At 34.3% G+C, this 15,212-nt stretch overlaps 1 protein-coding gene across 1 annotated transcript in view; it reads left to right on the forward strand.

Annotated features, from left to right (window-relative positions):
* The first annotated feature begins 270 nt into the window (after positions 1 to 270).
* LOC149797085 (uncharacterized) overlaps positions 271 to 15,212 on the forward strand; it is a 113,132-nt gene continuing 98,190 nt past the window's right edge. The window contains exon 1 of the mRNA XM_089961759.1: positions 271 to 877. Within this exon, the coding sequence (XP_089817885.1) occupies positions 625 to 877 (253 nt within the window). The 5' untranslated portion in view covers positions 271 to 624. The remainder of the gene's footprint in view (positions 878 to 15,212) is intronic.

Here is a 15,212-nt window from a genome sequence, read left to right on the forward strand (position 1 = left end):
AAACATTTTTGGGGACGAGAGTGGGGTCGGCAGAAATTCTTGCAACGCCACTGACACCTGCACATATAACATATCAACAAGCACTTGCTGTGTACAAGTTCAGACCAAGACGCAATCTACTGACGGATTTTGGCTGTATCATCCTCAATAGAGAGCGACAAGGCGAGAGAAGTATTGAATTTGATGATCACTAGCGCATATTATGTTTGTCTTTGATTTGACTTCATGTCAGCATTGTCGCCGATATTGATTGACAAATGTGGCAAACTTGCAATTATACTCTAGCTTGTTGTTATTCCATTCCACCAGATCTACAACAGGAGGTGTGTTGCTGATGTATTGACATGCAAATTTAACATGAAGAGCCAGTGCTCAGAGCTTCCAGGTAATTGGACCTCTAACATCGTGCGCCATGGAACGAAAATCGTAGGTGGAAATGCACCACCTTTTCTACTTATCCAATAAAATTTGCTTCTCCATCTGCATAGTTAATGCGGACACGTAACGGATCGGTAATATTGTGTGATATGTCATCGGCAAAAGTAGCTGACGTGTTATAGCTAACGGCGATAGAAGGCGGTATTGGGATTTAAATATATCACCCAAAATAGAAAGTGAAAGATAATGAATTTGAACATCATATTTGCAACGGCCATCATTTGCTTACAAAAAGATTACATTCTGGCGGACAGTGAGAAATCTAGAGCATGCCGGTCGTCAAAGTTCAGATGTCAGTTCCAGAATAAGATGCGACGTTTGAGAGACTTTGGTAGAACTATAGATCCTTCTTCCAGAATTATAGTCAATGCTCTAAACAATGTACAGCTGGGAACCGAACCGCAAGATCATTCCTTGCAAACAAAGCTACCACTACCTGGTAAGTACCGAAGGTGTACTTCATGTCTACATTTTAAAAGATGTCACACTTAACATATGTACTGATTAATTTGTATAGCAACAAAGTTTATTCTTAATAAGAATGCTTTCGATTTGATAAGCTGGTTATGTCACATGGTTAAATCTTTATCAAAGTTTGGGCAGAAATTAAAAGGAAAAGAAATCCTGAAATATATCAATAACCCCTGTCATTGACCACCTTTGTCAAACTTCGATGGTATTTAAATTGGTATAATATTACGGCTTTTTTCATACATGGGAAAGGTATTGTAGTTCTGAATAACACCTTGCTTTATAAATAATTGTTAATTTCTTCCAAGCTTCCTGTACCCAGATTCTCGAACAGAGGCATCGTGGGAAACTTTAATGTTACTTGAGAATCCGTTAATTCAGGATTAACAAATGTGGATGATGTAACAATGAAACTATTATTGTAACATTTGTTGACCGTAAGGTTAATAACTAAATGACCAATATACTGAAAGTGTCGGAAAGGAATATGAGTGAACTAAAACCGCAAGCTTTAACAGTTTAAATCTTAGAGCAAAGCACCATAAGCAAGAAAGATGTTTAGTATATAATAAAACAATAGTATATCATTATAATCTCTTCCATACCCCTTATAAGGTTAACCCCCAGAAAAAGGTTGAGAATTTACATCTCAACGGTAACTTTATTCCATAGAATGTATCACGGGTAACTTTATTCTAAAGTAATGTCGCTCATTTCATATGTGTTAACAGCTGAAAGTAAATTAATAGGTGATGCTTACATAGTTGTGGCGATGCTGAAGTTAATTCTAAAATGTAGACACTACAAGTCTTTCCTAACTCTCCTTTGCATCTTTACTATTAGAAATTATTGGTTTTCTTCCTTATGCTGTTTTTTATAAACTCATCTTTACACATTTTAGTTTTTATCTATTTGCATAGTTGTAAAATTTAATTTCTCTGACAAATTGGATACTTGAATTGGCTCATATAACGCAAACCATTGAATTTTATTGATTCCACACATACTGTACACAAGGCAAATGCTTACCCTGAACATCAGAGGCATCACAATGCGTGAATTCAGTTCACGAACGAGCTCAAATATATAGATCACGAACCATGTATAGCCACGTGACTCTACAAATTGCGTAATTAAAAGTAACACGTGCACATGTACTCGGTGGTGTACGTACTTTATTCACAGTCAAAGAGAGGTAATTACAACCATCGCTCTTCACAATCATCTTTTTCATTTTTGTGGTTGTTGTTGATGGTTTCTTTATTCATTGATCTTATAGATTTCAATTTTTGGGAACTTAATAAACCTTAAACTTACCTCAGTGTGAACACTCAGAATCATAACCATAAGGTGAGGCTAATTTTAATGATTCTATTGAACTTCCCGTTCAATTATCTAATGAGAGACATGTACAAACTTGTATGTCAGTCTGAAATTCCCTTTCAGACTGACATACAAGTTTGTGCATGTCTCTCATTATATAATTTCAGCCGAAAAGTAGTTGCCAGCATTCTGAAAATTCATACGAATAACGCTATATGAATGTAGAGCAGCTTTGAACTGCAATTTCACGCATAGACAATGCTTACGACACTAAAGTATTCAAGCCGTGGTTATGCTTGAAAAATGGTTTTGTTTATTATGTGGACCAGCCGTTTGCTGCTTCTTCGTAAGTATCAAAAACTCGATTTACTCTCGTCTCATGAGGATCCCATGTACACACTGCCGTCAGAGTCGCAGAGTGAAGTGTCTTCAAGATAAGCAAATAGTCGCAAGTCACTTAAAACAAGCATGTGCTTTTTGTTGGTTTCTCGTGTATCGTGTGGAGGTTTTAAATTTTCTTAAAAATTTTATTTATTTATTTATTTATTTATTTCAACGGAAGTCATTCATGTAAAACGATTGCAAGGTGTTGAGAATTATGTACTAGAAGTGCGAATATAAAATAATACCAGAAAAGAAGCGCATTAACGCCAAAAAATAAAATAGATACTTCAGGATGTTTATAACTTTAACTGTCCTAAACGAAACCTCGTGTACAAAGTCAAGTATCTATATATACATAAATTTACGTGACAATACAACGGAATATTTCATACTGAGCATATTTTTAACCTTATGGATGAATAGGATACGCTTTGTTGACATGGACGTTATCGGCATCAACCACTGTAAATACCACATAACAGTAACTTTTAGTTTTCAGTTAGTAAAATATTTTGCTTTCATGTTTTGATGAACATAAATGACCCATTGTGTTAGCATTTACATCTGACCTTCTGTAAGAACTGGTGTAAAATGCACACATTGTTCTAGGCACCTGTGTCAAAAATAAGATTACAAGAATTTTAACCAGTAATGTGTGAGAAATGTGGCTGACTTTGGCAAGGCTAAGGTTTTACGGTTGACAACTCTATATCGGCAATAGTGGGCTTTTTCATGCATTAAAAAATAGAATCCCAGGAAGCACATCAACAACAATGACAACAACCTTTGGATTTCATTGATCTTCTGAACCGCAAATAAAATATGCATTCATTTAAACTGTTATATACCAGTGTCTGTCTAGTACCCCTCCTATATTTTCCAAGTCATGATTACTACTGTTACTCACCCATTAATGACTAAAACTATTGTCGAAAAGGTCATTAGGTTCATTACGATATTATGTAACATTTTTATAATCAGTGTGCCAATTAACTTCATTTTTGTATGATATTAATTTTTTATATCTGTTTCCACTTTTTAAATCAGATTGTTTAAATTAGAGTATATAGGGCCATAAGTGTTACTTGACAAAGAACATCACATAGTTGTCTAAGTAAATTTTTTCCAAGTCTTGATTACTGCTGTTACTGACCCAATAATGGCTAAAACATGTTGTCGGAAAGGTCATTAGGCTCATTACGATATTATGTATATCTATCTGTCTGTCCGCCTGTCCTTCCGTTCAGTACTATGTCATTAGCGCAACTAGTCATGCAGTTTTTGATCGATTACCATAAACTTGGTAAATATTACGATCATCATCTGAAGATGCGCATTCGGCAAATCGTTTTGCTCCAGCAATATTTTGTTGCAGGCATTGCCCTGTGGGTCTTGTAGCCTAACACATTGTATGACACAATCTCATTACCGTAACTAGTCGTACAGTTTATAATCAATTCGCATGAAATGTTGTATATGTAATCGTTATCTGAAGGTACGTACATTTACAAATCACGGCATTTTTTGCTAGAGTTATTGCCCTTGCAAATGAATTCAGCGTACGACAGAATATTGCGAACTTATCTTTGTCTTGCAGCTTGTTTATGGATTGCTGTTAAACTCTGTACATATTGTGTACAAAATGTAAAGACACACGTACAGACAATATTTTGTGGGCTCTTGATTTTTGTAAGAGTTATTACCCTTTTTTACTTATAGCTGGATGCCAGGGATAACAGAATTTTGTGAATGCAACAACTATTTGCTGTTTACTTCACCGGGTTTTTATTAAATTTAGTACATATTTCCGTCATCACCAGAAGACGTTCTTGTTGACCAATCACTGTACTACTAGCATTGTTTGCACATGAGATGTGCCTTGTTTTCCTTTCAGACGGATCTCCATCAGATTTCTAATCGAGATATTTTGAATGGGGATTCGGATTCGAGCCTATAACTGAATGAACGTATTTGTTTTGACCATGAAAAATATACTTATTTTTCTGAAACACTCCATTCTTCTCCGCTAGTGTAAACATACATGTTAATGCACGAATTAAGCATTCTTGTTGAAGCTTTCAGTCAGTTGTTTTTCTTTGAGGAGAATGAGACCAATCCTTTTGTTCATCCCGTTGAGACATTGTTGGCGAGATAAATATTTAATGGAAAATCATTTACCATGTAAGATTGATTTCATCGTTTGATGCATAGAATTCTGTTGCAATATAATGTCTGTATTCTTGAATGCATGATAACGTTAGATTAATTCTCCTATGTGACTGTTACAGCAGTCATGTGTGACAGTCAGATGTTTTGAAAATAATGTGTATTGAATCTCTGGGGAACATTTTAAATAACAAGATTTGACTTTGACATCCTTCCATTATCAACGTTTTAATGAAATAGTAAAGTTTCTGAATGTAGTGAGCACTGGCACGTCCCAACCCTTGCAATCGTCAATTGTTTATCTTCAGCACTTAAAATTATGTAAGGCGAGGGCGGTTTGGCTTTATTTCGTTTCTAGGCTTATGAACTTAGTTATTCGTATGAAAGATATTAAATATTGGTCAAATGTAGTCTATATCCCTGACATATTTATTTAGTACTTGAAACAAATCAAATAATGTTCCTTAGTAGTCTATACCCCTGACATGTTTATGTATTATTGAAACATGTCAAATATTGGTCATATGCAGTTTACCCCTGACATGTTTAGGTAGTACTTGAAAAATATCAAACAATGGTCCTTCGTAGTCTATATCGCTGACATATTTAGGTCATACTTGAAAATGAGGAAGTCAATTTAAAAAAAAAAATATTGGCTATAAATTCTCACTGATGTCACTATACAGAAATGAATTGTTTCTGAAAACATGTGTATTATATTTCCAGTAAGACTCTTTACGGACACACACACACACACACACACACACACACACACACAACTGCTGTACCGGACTGATATTTATGAAGCGTATATCTCATTATATGTTTAACTCAAATTTAAGCCCTTCAACGTCTCCAACATATTAATATATATAAAACTTTATATATAAAAACAAAAATTAAATTCTTTGCTCATCAAAATTTTTTCTTCAGAGTTTGCAAAACCAGAGTTTTAACAATACATCCGGGCTTGAATCGGATGTTAATGAGATACTTTAGACGGAATTGTATAAGTCATGACTCCTGGCGAACCTTTCATCTCGAGAATTACAATATTTCAAATATTTGTACTGATATGTGGGCAGTTCTAACAACATTGTTTGTGTTTCATTTTATAAGATAAAAATTATAACTCCCAGTCAAGCCTAACTAATTTTTAATGTTGGAATACTGACATTGAAAGAGATCAGACATGCATTTGTTAGCAAAGTAGTTAACTGAGTTATGAGTGCGTGTGATTAATTGATGGAGTTTCTAAGGTTGTTATTGCTTAATGCTACTGATTCACAAAGTGATTGGCCATAAGTGTTACTTGACGAAGAACATCACAAAGTGGTTTAATTTTTTTCTTCTTCTAAGTCATGTTTACTGCTGTTACTGACCCATTAATGGCTAAAAAAAATTATTGTCGGAAAGGTCATTAGGCACATTACGATATTATGTAACATTTTTGCTATCATTATACCAATGATAGAAAACTTTCACTGATTTTGCTATTTAACTTCATTTTTTGTATGATATGGATTTATTTTAATCTGTTTCCACTTTTTAAATCAGAATCTTTAAATTAGGGTATATAGGACATCTTAGTTTAGTAATAGCTGTTATCTTTAATTATTCTTTAGAACTTTAACAAATTTGAAAAGTACAAATAGAATGGATCACTGCTATCCATTTGGAATACGTGCACACCGCAAATGAATAAGATCATTGCATTGACTTTAGATCCTATATACACTCACTGATAAACGAATAGAGGTAAGATTCAAACGTGTTATAGAAATTTCTTACCTTTAAACAAACATGATCCATTAATGTCATTGATTCTTGTTTGACGTATTAGTAACAGCGTCAAATCGTATGTAACTGTTCTTTCATGTTTGTTTATGTACTTCGGGACGCTTGGTGTCATGGTCAACATCTAGCTTAGTGTGAGCAGTACAAGTATTAATGGTGGACTTACTCGTCTAATCAGCCAACATTTTGAACGCTAATGTGAATATATCAGCAAGGTCCGCATAGTACCCTACGTCGTCATGCAAATCTTCAATATTAGTTCCAACTCGCACTCCTTGTGACATGGCATATGTTGATTTTTACTTTTATGAGCAGCAGACAAATCCGAGTTTCAAATCATCAGGGTAGGATCTTCGGCCGTGTCAACTGGTGCAACATTTGCTTGTTGTGCCATCACAAGATCCAACACTCTGGCTCAACAGATGGCCAAGAGTTCTTTCAATTACAGATTAAATATTTTAAACTATTAATATATTGACAGCACACATGTTTCTGTCAATCAAGCAATCAAGACTATTATGCACCAATAACTCTGGCAAAAAATATTTCTTATTTTGCCATTAAAAGTATCCATATTTACTTCAAACATTTGTATAGGCTAGCATAATGATCTAACACGTACTGACCGTCTCAATATGACTAAGCTGAAATACATCGCCTGAAATACACGAGACTCGGAAGAAGTTCCAATAAATCATTTGTACATTTATATCGTTAGCAGTGCAGACATCAGTATTTATCTTCAAGATAGCGAGATAAGATATGTATTGTTTTGATATGTTGTTATTTTCTTTTCGTCTTGAAGTATGTAGACTGAAAAAAAAATCTGCAGTAGACAATAGAGTAAATTCCCTCTTGAGACAAGTTCAGTAGAAACGCTTGATCCTTGTCATTAAAGACAAGCCCATAATGACCTGGTATAATGAGCTGCCTCTGGACTCTGAACGATGCTGATTAAATTCGATCAACTAAATGCTTTAGATAATGTTTATTGAAGGAAACTAAAATTGCCGAGTCATCATTGCGATAAAAATCAACACCAGCATTTTTCATAAAGCTACGAATAAATTGACATTTTATTCACCCTGTTGTCCGGCAAACATTTGATGAGAAATACTAACAATGTAGTGTAGAGTTGGCCATTCATAAAATAAAGTTAAACTGGAATATTTCTGGTGTTTGCTACGTAGAGGAAGACATATGTCAACACTTGGGAAGTGTGAATTATCTTTTTCAAACACGTTTCAATGTCTTCCAGTTTATAAACTAATTCTCTTGGTGATGAGGCCCAATAAACTTCATTAACAAATAAGCCAGACTTATAATTATGAGATAGCTAAAATGCAAAGCTTAATCGGTGTCTAATGTTTCCCTGACATGTTTCAACTGATAAAGAAAATGGAAGAACAAGGTCCATGTTTTCTGTGACATGACCAAAGAACGGGTTCATTTAAGGCAGGAAATCGACAGGAAAGCTGATGGCATCAGTTATATATATCTTGCGTAAAATACCATATACAGGAAAAATCGGAAGATAATGAATATATATAAAACATCGAGAGATACAGAATATATAAAAACAAATCGGATAATAATGAATATGTAGAAACAAACAAAATATAACGGAAATATCAATGTATAGAAACAATCGGTAGATAATGAATATATACAAAATATCGGTCCATAATAAAAATATGGAAACATTCTGCAGTAGGTGATACTTATTATAAATGTTAACATCCTTGTATTTGGACAACCTGTCGTTCAAACAAGTAGCAACATGAATGTGTCATTCAACGTAAAATATTCGCCTTGCAAATTGTATGTTAAACTTTTGACATTGCAAATAACGTTTCTTATATTTTTATTTCATTTCTGTGCATTATTGATGAAATCCAGCACATTAATGATAAATTCAGAAGCACCAAGAAAAAAAATGCTTTTGTAAGGCACTTGCGTTGCGCAAATTAAGATCAGCATTTCCTAGATATAGCTGCACTGGAACGAAATGGCAATAATTCTTAGGACAAATCGCTCTTCAAAGAAAAGCCAAACTACATCTTTTGTCTTTTTCGGCCGCGCAAATACCAACAGGCTTAAGTCAATAAACATGTTACTTTCTTTATAGGCTTTAAGAATTTTCACTGATTAGAAAGTCTCTGTGGAAAAAAGAAACAGGGTAACAGTCTTAATCATTTTCTTAGAGGTTACAACAGGATGAAGTAACAGCACATTCGCTCAGTTGTTGGAATGGTACTATGAAGAGATGATAGAAGTTGCATCTATGTAGGACATTTCTTTTAATGTATCTAGAACAACGGTGACGTACAGATGAAAGGTTTGGATGGATACGCTCCAAGGTACAATTTATTTCACAGGACAACAAAAGAATATCGTATAATGCCATCGGTAACAGCACAATGACTTGCTTGCCATACGCATCATAAAATGAAGTTTACTTGATATGTGTAAATAATATTAATAAATGTATACTCTAAAAAAAATTATTTAAATTGTAAAGATCGGTATTTTACTTTTCTTAAAAAGTTTATTTTTTAAACGAATGGCATCAGTTTTCGGCCAGATTTCTCCACTACGATGTTACATTGAAGAAAAGACACTGTTCCCCTTCCCATCTAAAATAGTACCTTTGAGTTCTCGATACATATTCCTGGAGAACCCTGTGCAATTTCTGGGATACTAAACCTGCATATATGTACCATAATGGTATAAAGGTTTTGGAGAAAAGAGTTGCATCAACTCATTTTATGTTGATTTCAAACTGTCAAGAGATATTTTAACTCTTGATAATGGTTAACGTTTTAGAACTTTATCCGTTCAGAGATGATCAGTTGGTATCTTCATCACAACTGACCACACCTGGGCCTGAATGTCTACCTTATCTTAGCTCCAGGTGTTATCATGAACGAACAAATTAAACGCTTTTTTAAAGAAATTAAGTACAAATATCTGAGTTGATAATTCTTCTAAAGACTGACTTAGTATTACTCCAGTTATGATACCGGGGTCTAACAAAATTCACCATTGTTCCACCATATTGTAAGAGCCGATTCACACGAACGTGTCCAATTATTATTATTACAGTAGCACAATGCTGAATAAACACATCTGAGTCATAGCAAAGCAATCTAGATTTATTTTCATTCACATGCAATTTCAAATAAATTCAACGCTAAGCAGGCATGTGACAAATTCATTTGTACAGTTGGTGCATAGGTGGGAACGAAATCAAGCTATATTTGTTAACAGTCATTTATTAAATGCTTGCATCAAATAACTTATTTATTTACTTTTGTCATTTAACTGCATAAAATAATTAGCCATAATGCGTTTAGGATATCTAATTGTTAAAATAATAGGCCTCCCTTTATGTTTCCAGTACGCTAACCGATGTATCACTAGAGTTACTTATACGTATCTTCATTTGTCTACAGTTTGTATGAATTCATAGCATTATTTGAAAGTTCAGATGCACCAAGACTATGTTGCTCATGTTAGTCACGTAGACACGGCATATATAAAATAACGATAGGTTGTATAATACATTTTGTGTAAATATTTCATCTGGATTGAAATAACTGGAACGTTTAGTACATATGACCTTTCTAGAACCCTACTGAATAACACCTGTTTGCTTAGTCAGACTATAAAAATGCCAACAGGTTGAACACAATAAACATTCTCTTTTCTTTTAAGGCTTTATTGCTGCTTCTGTTTAACTGAGATCCTCCACTAGCTAGAAAATATTCATAATTTTCAGCAACATAAAGTCACATATATATTCATTAAAACTTCCCGTGCTGTTGGACCATTTTAATGCCAGGTTTTGAAGTGACGTTTCAAAAGTCTAATGTTTAAATACGTTTCTAAATTCACATTGTATGTACAGTTGACACATGTCATACATACCAAAAAACATGTTTAGCAAAATTTGCCGATTCAAGGAAACAGTACTTAGTCTATTTTTGAAATACGAGAAACGACGTATGCACACGCAATAAACTTGTCAGAGTTGCGAACTCTTGCAAAAAAAAATGATCCCAAAATCAAACGGATATTACCAAACATTGTATGATAAAATTATTTGCTATGGCATATGTTTGCTTTCCTTTCTTCCAAAGTGAAAGTTCCACGTCATCTCCCTGTCAAAGGAGCGCTGTGATCCCTTTTTTCTTTTCTTTTTTAATCTTCAACCCCCATAGCATTGACAAAATAATGACAATAACAACTAATTTCTAAGTATTCTAATTTTGAAGAAAAGATTATAGCGTCAACGCTTAATCTGCGTTATGAACAACACGTAACATACCATATAAGATCTGTTGACGTGTGATGTGCATACATATAAAAATTTACTAATTACTTGGGGAAGTGGACAAATTCGATTCTTCAATACAAAACTGACAAATTAATGTTCGGCGCAATTATTTATATTTTTATTTTTCAGCCTAGTGAATTTACATAACATCATTATTTGCCATATTTATTGAATCGTTCCGGTGGCCTAAGTGGTTAGAGCGTCCGCTGCTTCTAATGAAGGAAGTTGCGGGTTCGAACCCAAGCTGAGTCATCCTAAAGACATACAAATGGTACGAGCATCTGCCTCGCTTGGCGCTCAGCATTAAGAAGTAGGTGTTTTGATTGGTCAGTCTAGTGTCAGGATAATGTGACTGGGTGGGACACGATGCTATATGTCTGCGGCATGATTCCCCAGTGCCAGACATTACTATGAACTGCCACACTGCAGACATCATAGCGATATGGCTAAAATTGTTAAAGCTACGTTACAAATCTAAATAATACACACACTCCATATTTATTGCGTATTAACACAATGTTATGTTTCATATAAGGACTAAAATATATTTCTATTCTCCAAGATGTTATTAGATCTTGAAATAAGGCCGAATTATATTAATTTATAATAGAGAGGCTGAAAACAAAGACACTTCTATTAAAAACCCAGTATGTGCTGATGTTAGCAGTCAATCCTTAAATATGATTTAAATAACAATGTAAGCTGGAGTGGCCGAGTGGTCTAAAGCGCTCTCCGTTACGGATCACTGCCATCTCACTTCTGTCTGGGTGGGTATGTAAGAAAGCTTGCCAGTAGCTTCTCGAGGGTCGGTGGTTCTTTCCGGGGATTTCCCGGGTTCGTCTTCCACCATCAATACCGGCCGCCATGTATAACCTATCTTGTGCTGAAAATATAAATTGCGTGCTATTTACATTTTATTCCATCAGAGTTTATGTTTATATGGAAGCAATTTAGAACTTGCAAAAGCGAAAAAGCAGAATTCATGTCAACAACACAAAAACTAACAAAAAGAACCAGAACATTTTAAAAGATAGATATTTTAAAAGATTTAATAATGCCGACTTCATATATTTAGTACAAAATGTATAAAACGAGTAGTATATCATATATACAACGTACATACTATACATCTATTTTATTTATATCACATACAAATAAACATATTTGCACTTTAAATGGAGCTACGATATGCTCCGGGTAACCGTATTGACCGCGTGAATAAACTCCTTACATGCCTAAGAGTGTGTCCGCTACATAATGTAGTTCTACGATTTTTCTTGTTCACAATTACGTATGCAAATTGATAAGTCGATTGTTTTCTTTTGGGGTTTCTATTTGTATTCACACTTATTATATGCTCATTTTTTGCACCGTTAACTTTTTACATTGTCAGAATCGTACGATATACCCTATATTGAACCAGCGCGCCAATATACATATAGCATTCACGTGCATAAAGGAACTACCTTCTATTGTAAACAAACAATGGACGCAGACGCCAGCACTTTTGATTTCTAAACAAATCATATACACTCGCATAAGAGGTGTTTTACGTTGTGGTTGTTTAAATTTGTTTCTGAATGAACTAAAACAGATGTTTTGTGGACTGCCACATACCATCTGCTTTGGCGCATTCAGCGTTGATACAGTGTTTCGGATTTAGGCTAGCTACATTATATAAGTTAACAGACGCAAGATAAGGTCCTTACAAATAACATACAAGTGACAAGTCATATACTGTCTTCTTTAGCTGGTGATACGAATGGCAACAAAAAAAAATATACTTACAGTTTTACATCCTGAATTTCCTCAAAATGCACTTTCTTAGTTCTGCAAATCCGAATTACGTGAGCCATGTCATAGGTTCTCAATCTGGATTACACATTTCGAAATTGTACTGTAATTTCGATGATAAGTGCAATTACATCCTCCTTACTGCACTCAAAATGAAATAAGCATTAAATTCCATAGCGTCTTTTTGATAATTGCAATTGAAATATTTCATATTTTCCCCACATTATGGTTTAAAACATTCAATGACAGAAACAGAAACACATTTGCAGACGTCAACAAGCTTCTCCCTAACTTATTCAATACCATGTATTTCATGTGGAATTGTCACATACAAATCCAGCCCATAATCACGAAATTTCCTAGAATCGAGAAAAATGCCAAAATCTATTCATTCCAGATCAAATGGAAAAGTTGTTGCAATGCACATTCATTCACAATATGACTCCAAATTTCAATTTTAACTAGAAACGCCATTTTCTTTCGAAAGTTTTGTCGAGCGGGCGACTAAGTTCAAATATATCTGCGCGGAGTTATGTGCGCAGTAATAATGTTGTTGTTGTGTAATGATAAATATGCGCTTGTGTATTTAATTTGGAATACGGCATACATTCATTTACGTTGTTTCTTGTAGTGTATTTTGTTTATATAATTAAGCCTTAGGTAGAATTAAAAAAATGAGCATACAATAAAAAGGTTACTGCATTTGTATGGGAAAATATGAACTCGTTATGTCGGAAGCATATATTGCACTCCCAAGGTCGTGCATTATTCCATCCAAAAAACTCGTTCATATTTTCCCAAAGAAATGCAGTATCCTATAATTATTAAATCGATATAAGACACACTGGTGATTTAGACATGAAATGTGGATTTTATTGAGAAAGAGTGCACTACAAATACACTTAGCGTGGAAAAGAAACTAAGCGAAATGACGAACCAACAAGACATAATTAAAATATTATATTATACTGACAGTTCATCTAAGTCATTATTCTGTATTACTTAACACTCTAAAGACTATACAATTCTCTCTCTCTCTCTCTCTCTCTCTCTCTCTCTCTCTCTCTCTCTCTCTCTCGTTTGGACGGTTTCACTGAACTTAACCATCATTCATAAGTCCAGACACATCGTCGTATGACACAAGCGAAAATCCCAACGCTCATATTTTTATGAATTTTCGCCCGTATCTAGCTATGATAATTCAGAGAGAGAAGGGGATGGGGGAAGGACGGGGGGGGGGGGGGGGGCCATTTGGACATTTTTATATTTAATAATTGATGATCGACTTTTATAACATTTTAATAGGTTTCAGAAACAACAACAACAACAAAACGTTAAATACAGTATGTGTGCCTCGTAACAGACAAATTTAACATTTATGAACACTGTAGATAGATCCTAACGAAAGCGTAAACATATCCTAAGGAAAGTGTAAACATACCGTTACGACGAAACGGATTGCTATAGGTTATTTCGCACAAGTTCAGTTATATATATATATATATATATATATATATATATATATATATATATATATATATATATATATATATATATATATATATAAAGGTATTCTTCTTGTATATTCGTCACAAAATGTTGAAGGATGAGACTGAGTCATTAGCATACAATGAAAGATCCTGGATGATAAAGACAGGGAAAGACTGGCGATATCGTCCATTTAACATTCTATTTGTATCTTAATGCACACTACGTATTCATTTGGAAATGGTGTATGGTGCTAGAGACACCTCAAAGACATGGGATACAATACTTGACAACTCTCCACAGGATAAATGGCATTGCTAATTTAATCATCTTTTGAACAACAATATGAAAACTACGTGCTCAATCAAATAGAACCAGACATGCAAAATAATAAACTACATTGGAACAGAACTTGTATGGCTATATATTGTATAGGATTTAGTTATATAATAGTCCAAATTTAGGTGGAAGACCACTATCGCCTTCGTCGACCTGAGATGATTTTTGCATCTCGACGAGTGAAACCTCCAGAGATATGCAAAACAGAATCAAGGCATTGGATTCTTAATTACCTTGTCACATGCGATGTATGACTCAGGAAAGTTATGAGCTATCACAAAAAAGGGTCTGAGAAAAGACCAATCCTTTCGTGAACTTATCATTAAAACAAGCCTAATCCTGTTATTATAGCTTATGATAAGACTTGAAGGTAGAAGTTTCTACTAAATTACCTGTGGTTTAGAGCTGCAGATCAAGGAGCATAACTCATCAGTGACTACTTCTTAACGCTGAAAGATACAAGTGTACATTTTGAATTTCTAGACCTGTTCTCTGACTGAACAATCTGTATTTATCATACAAATTTCTAAAACATGGACTCAAACCACCTTTAGAAACACATTTCTTTGAGGGGATTATTTTCAAGTCGAGTTCCCATGTGAACACTTTATTAGTTTCCCAAACGAATTTACGTGGATGTGTGCAAAATAATGTTTGCTTGAACATCTGTTTT

The sequence above is a fragment of the Sinohyriopsis cumingii genome, chromosome 6 (assembly GCF_028554795.1).
Source record: "Sinohyriopsis cumingii isolate HCF-2022 chromosome 6, ASM2855479v2, whole genome shotgun sequence".
Lineage (NCBI taxonomy): Eukaryota > Metazoa > Mollusca > Bivalvia > Unionida > Unionidae > Sinohyriopsis > Sinohyriopsis cumingii.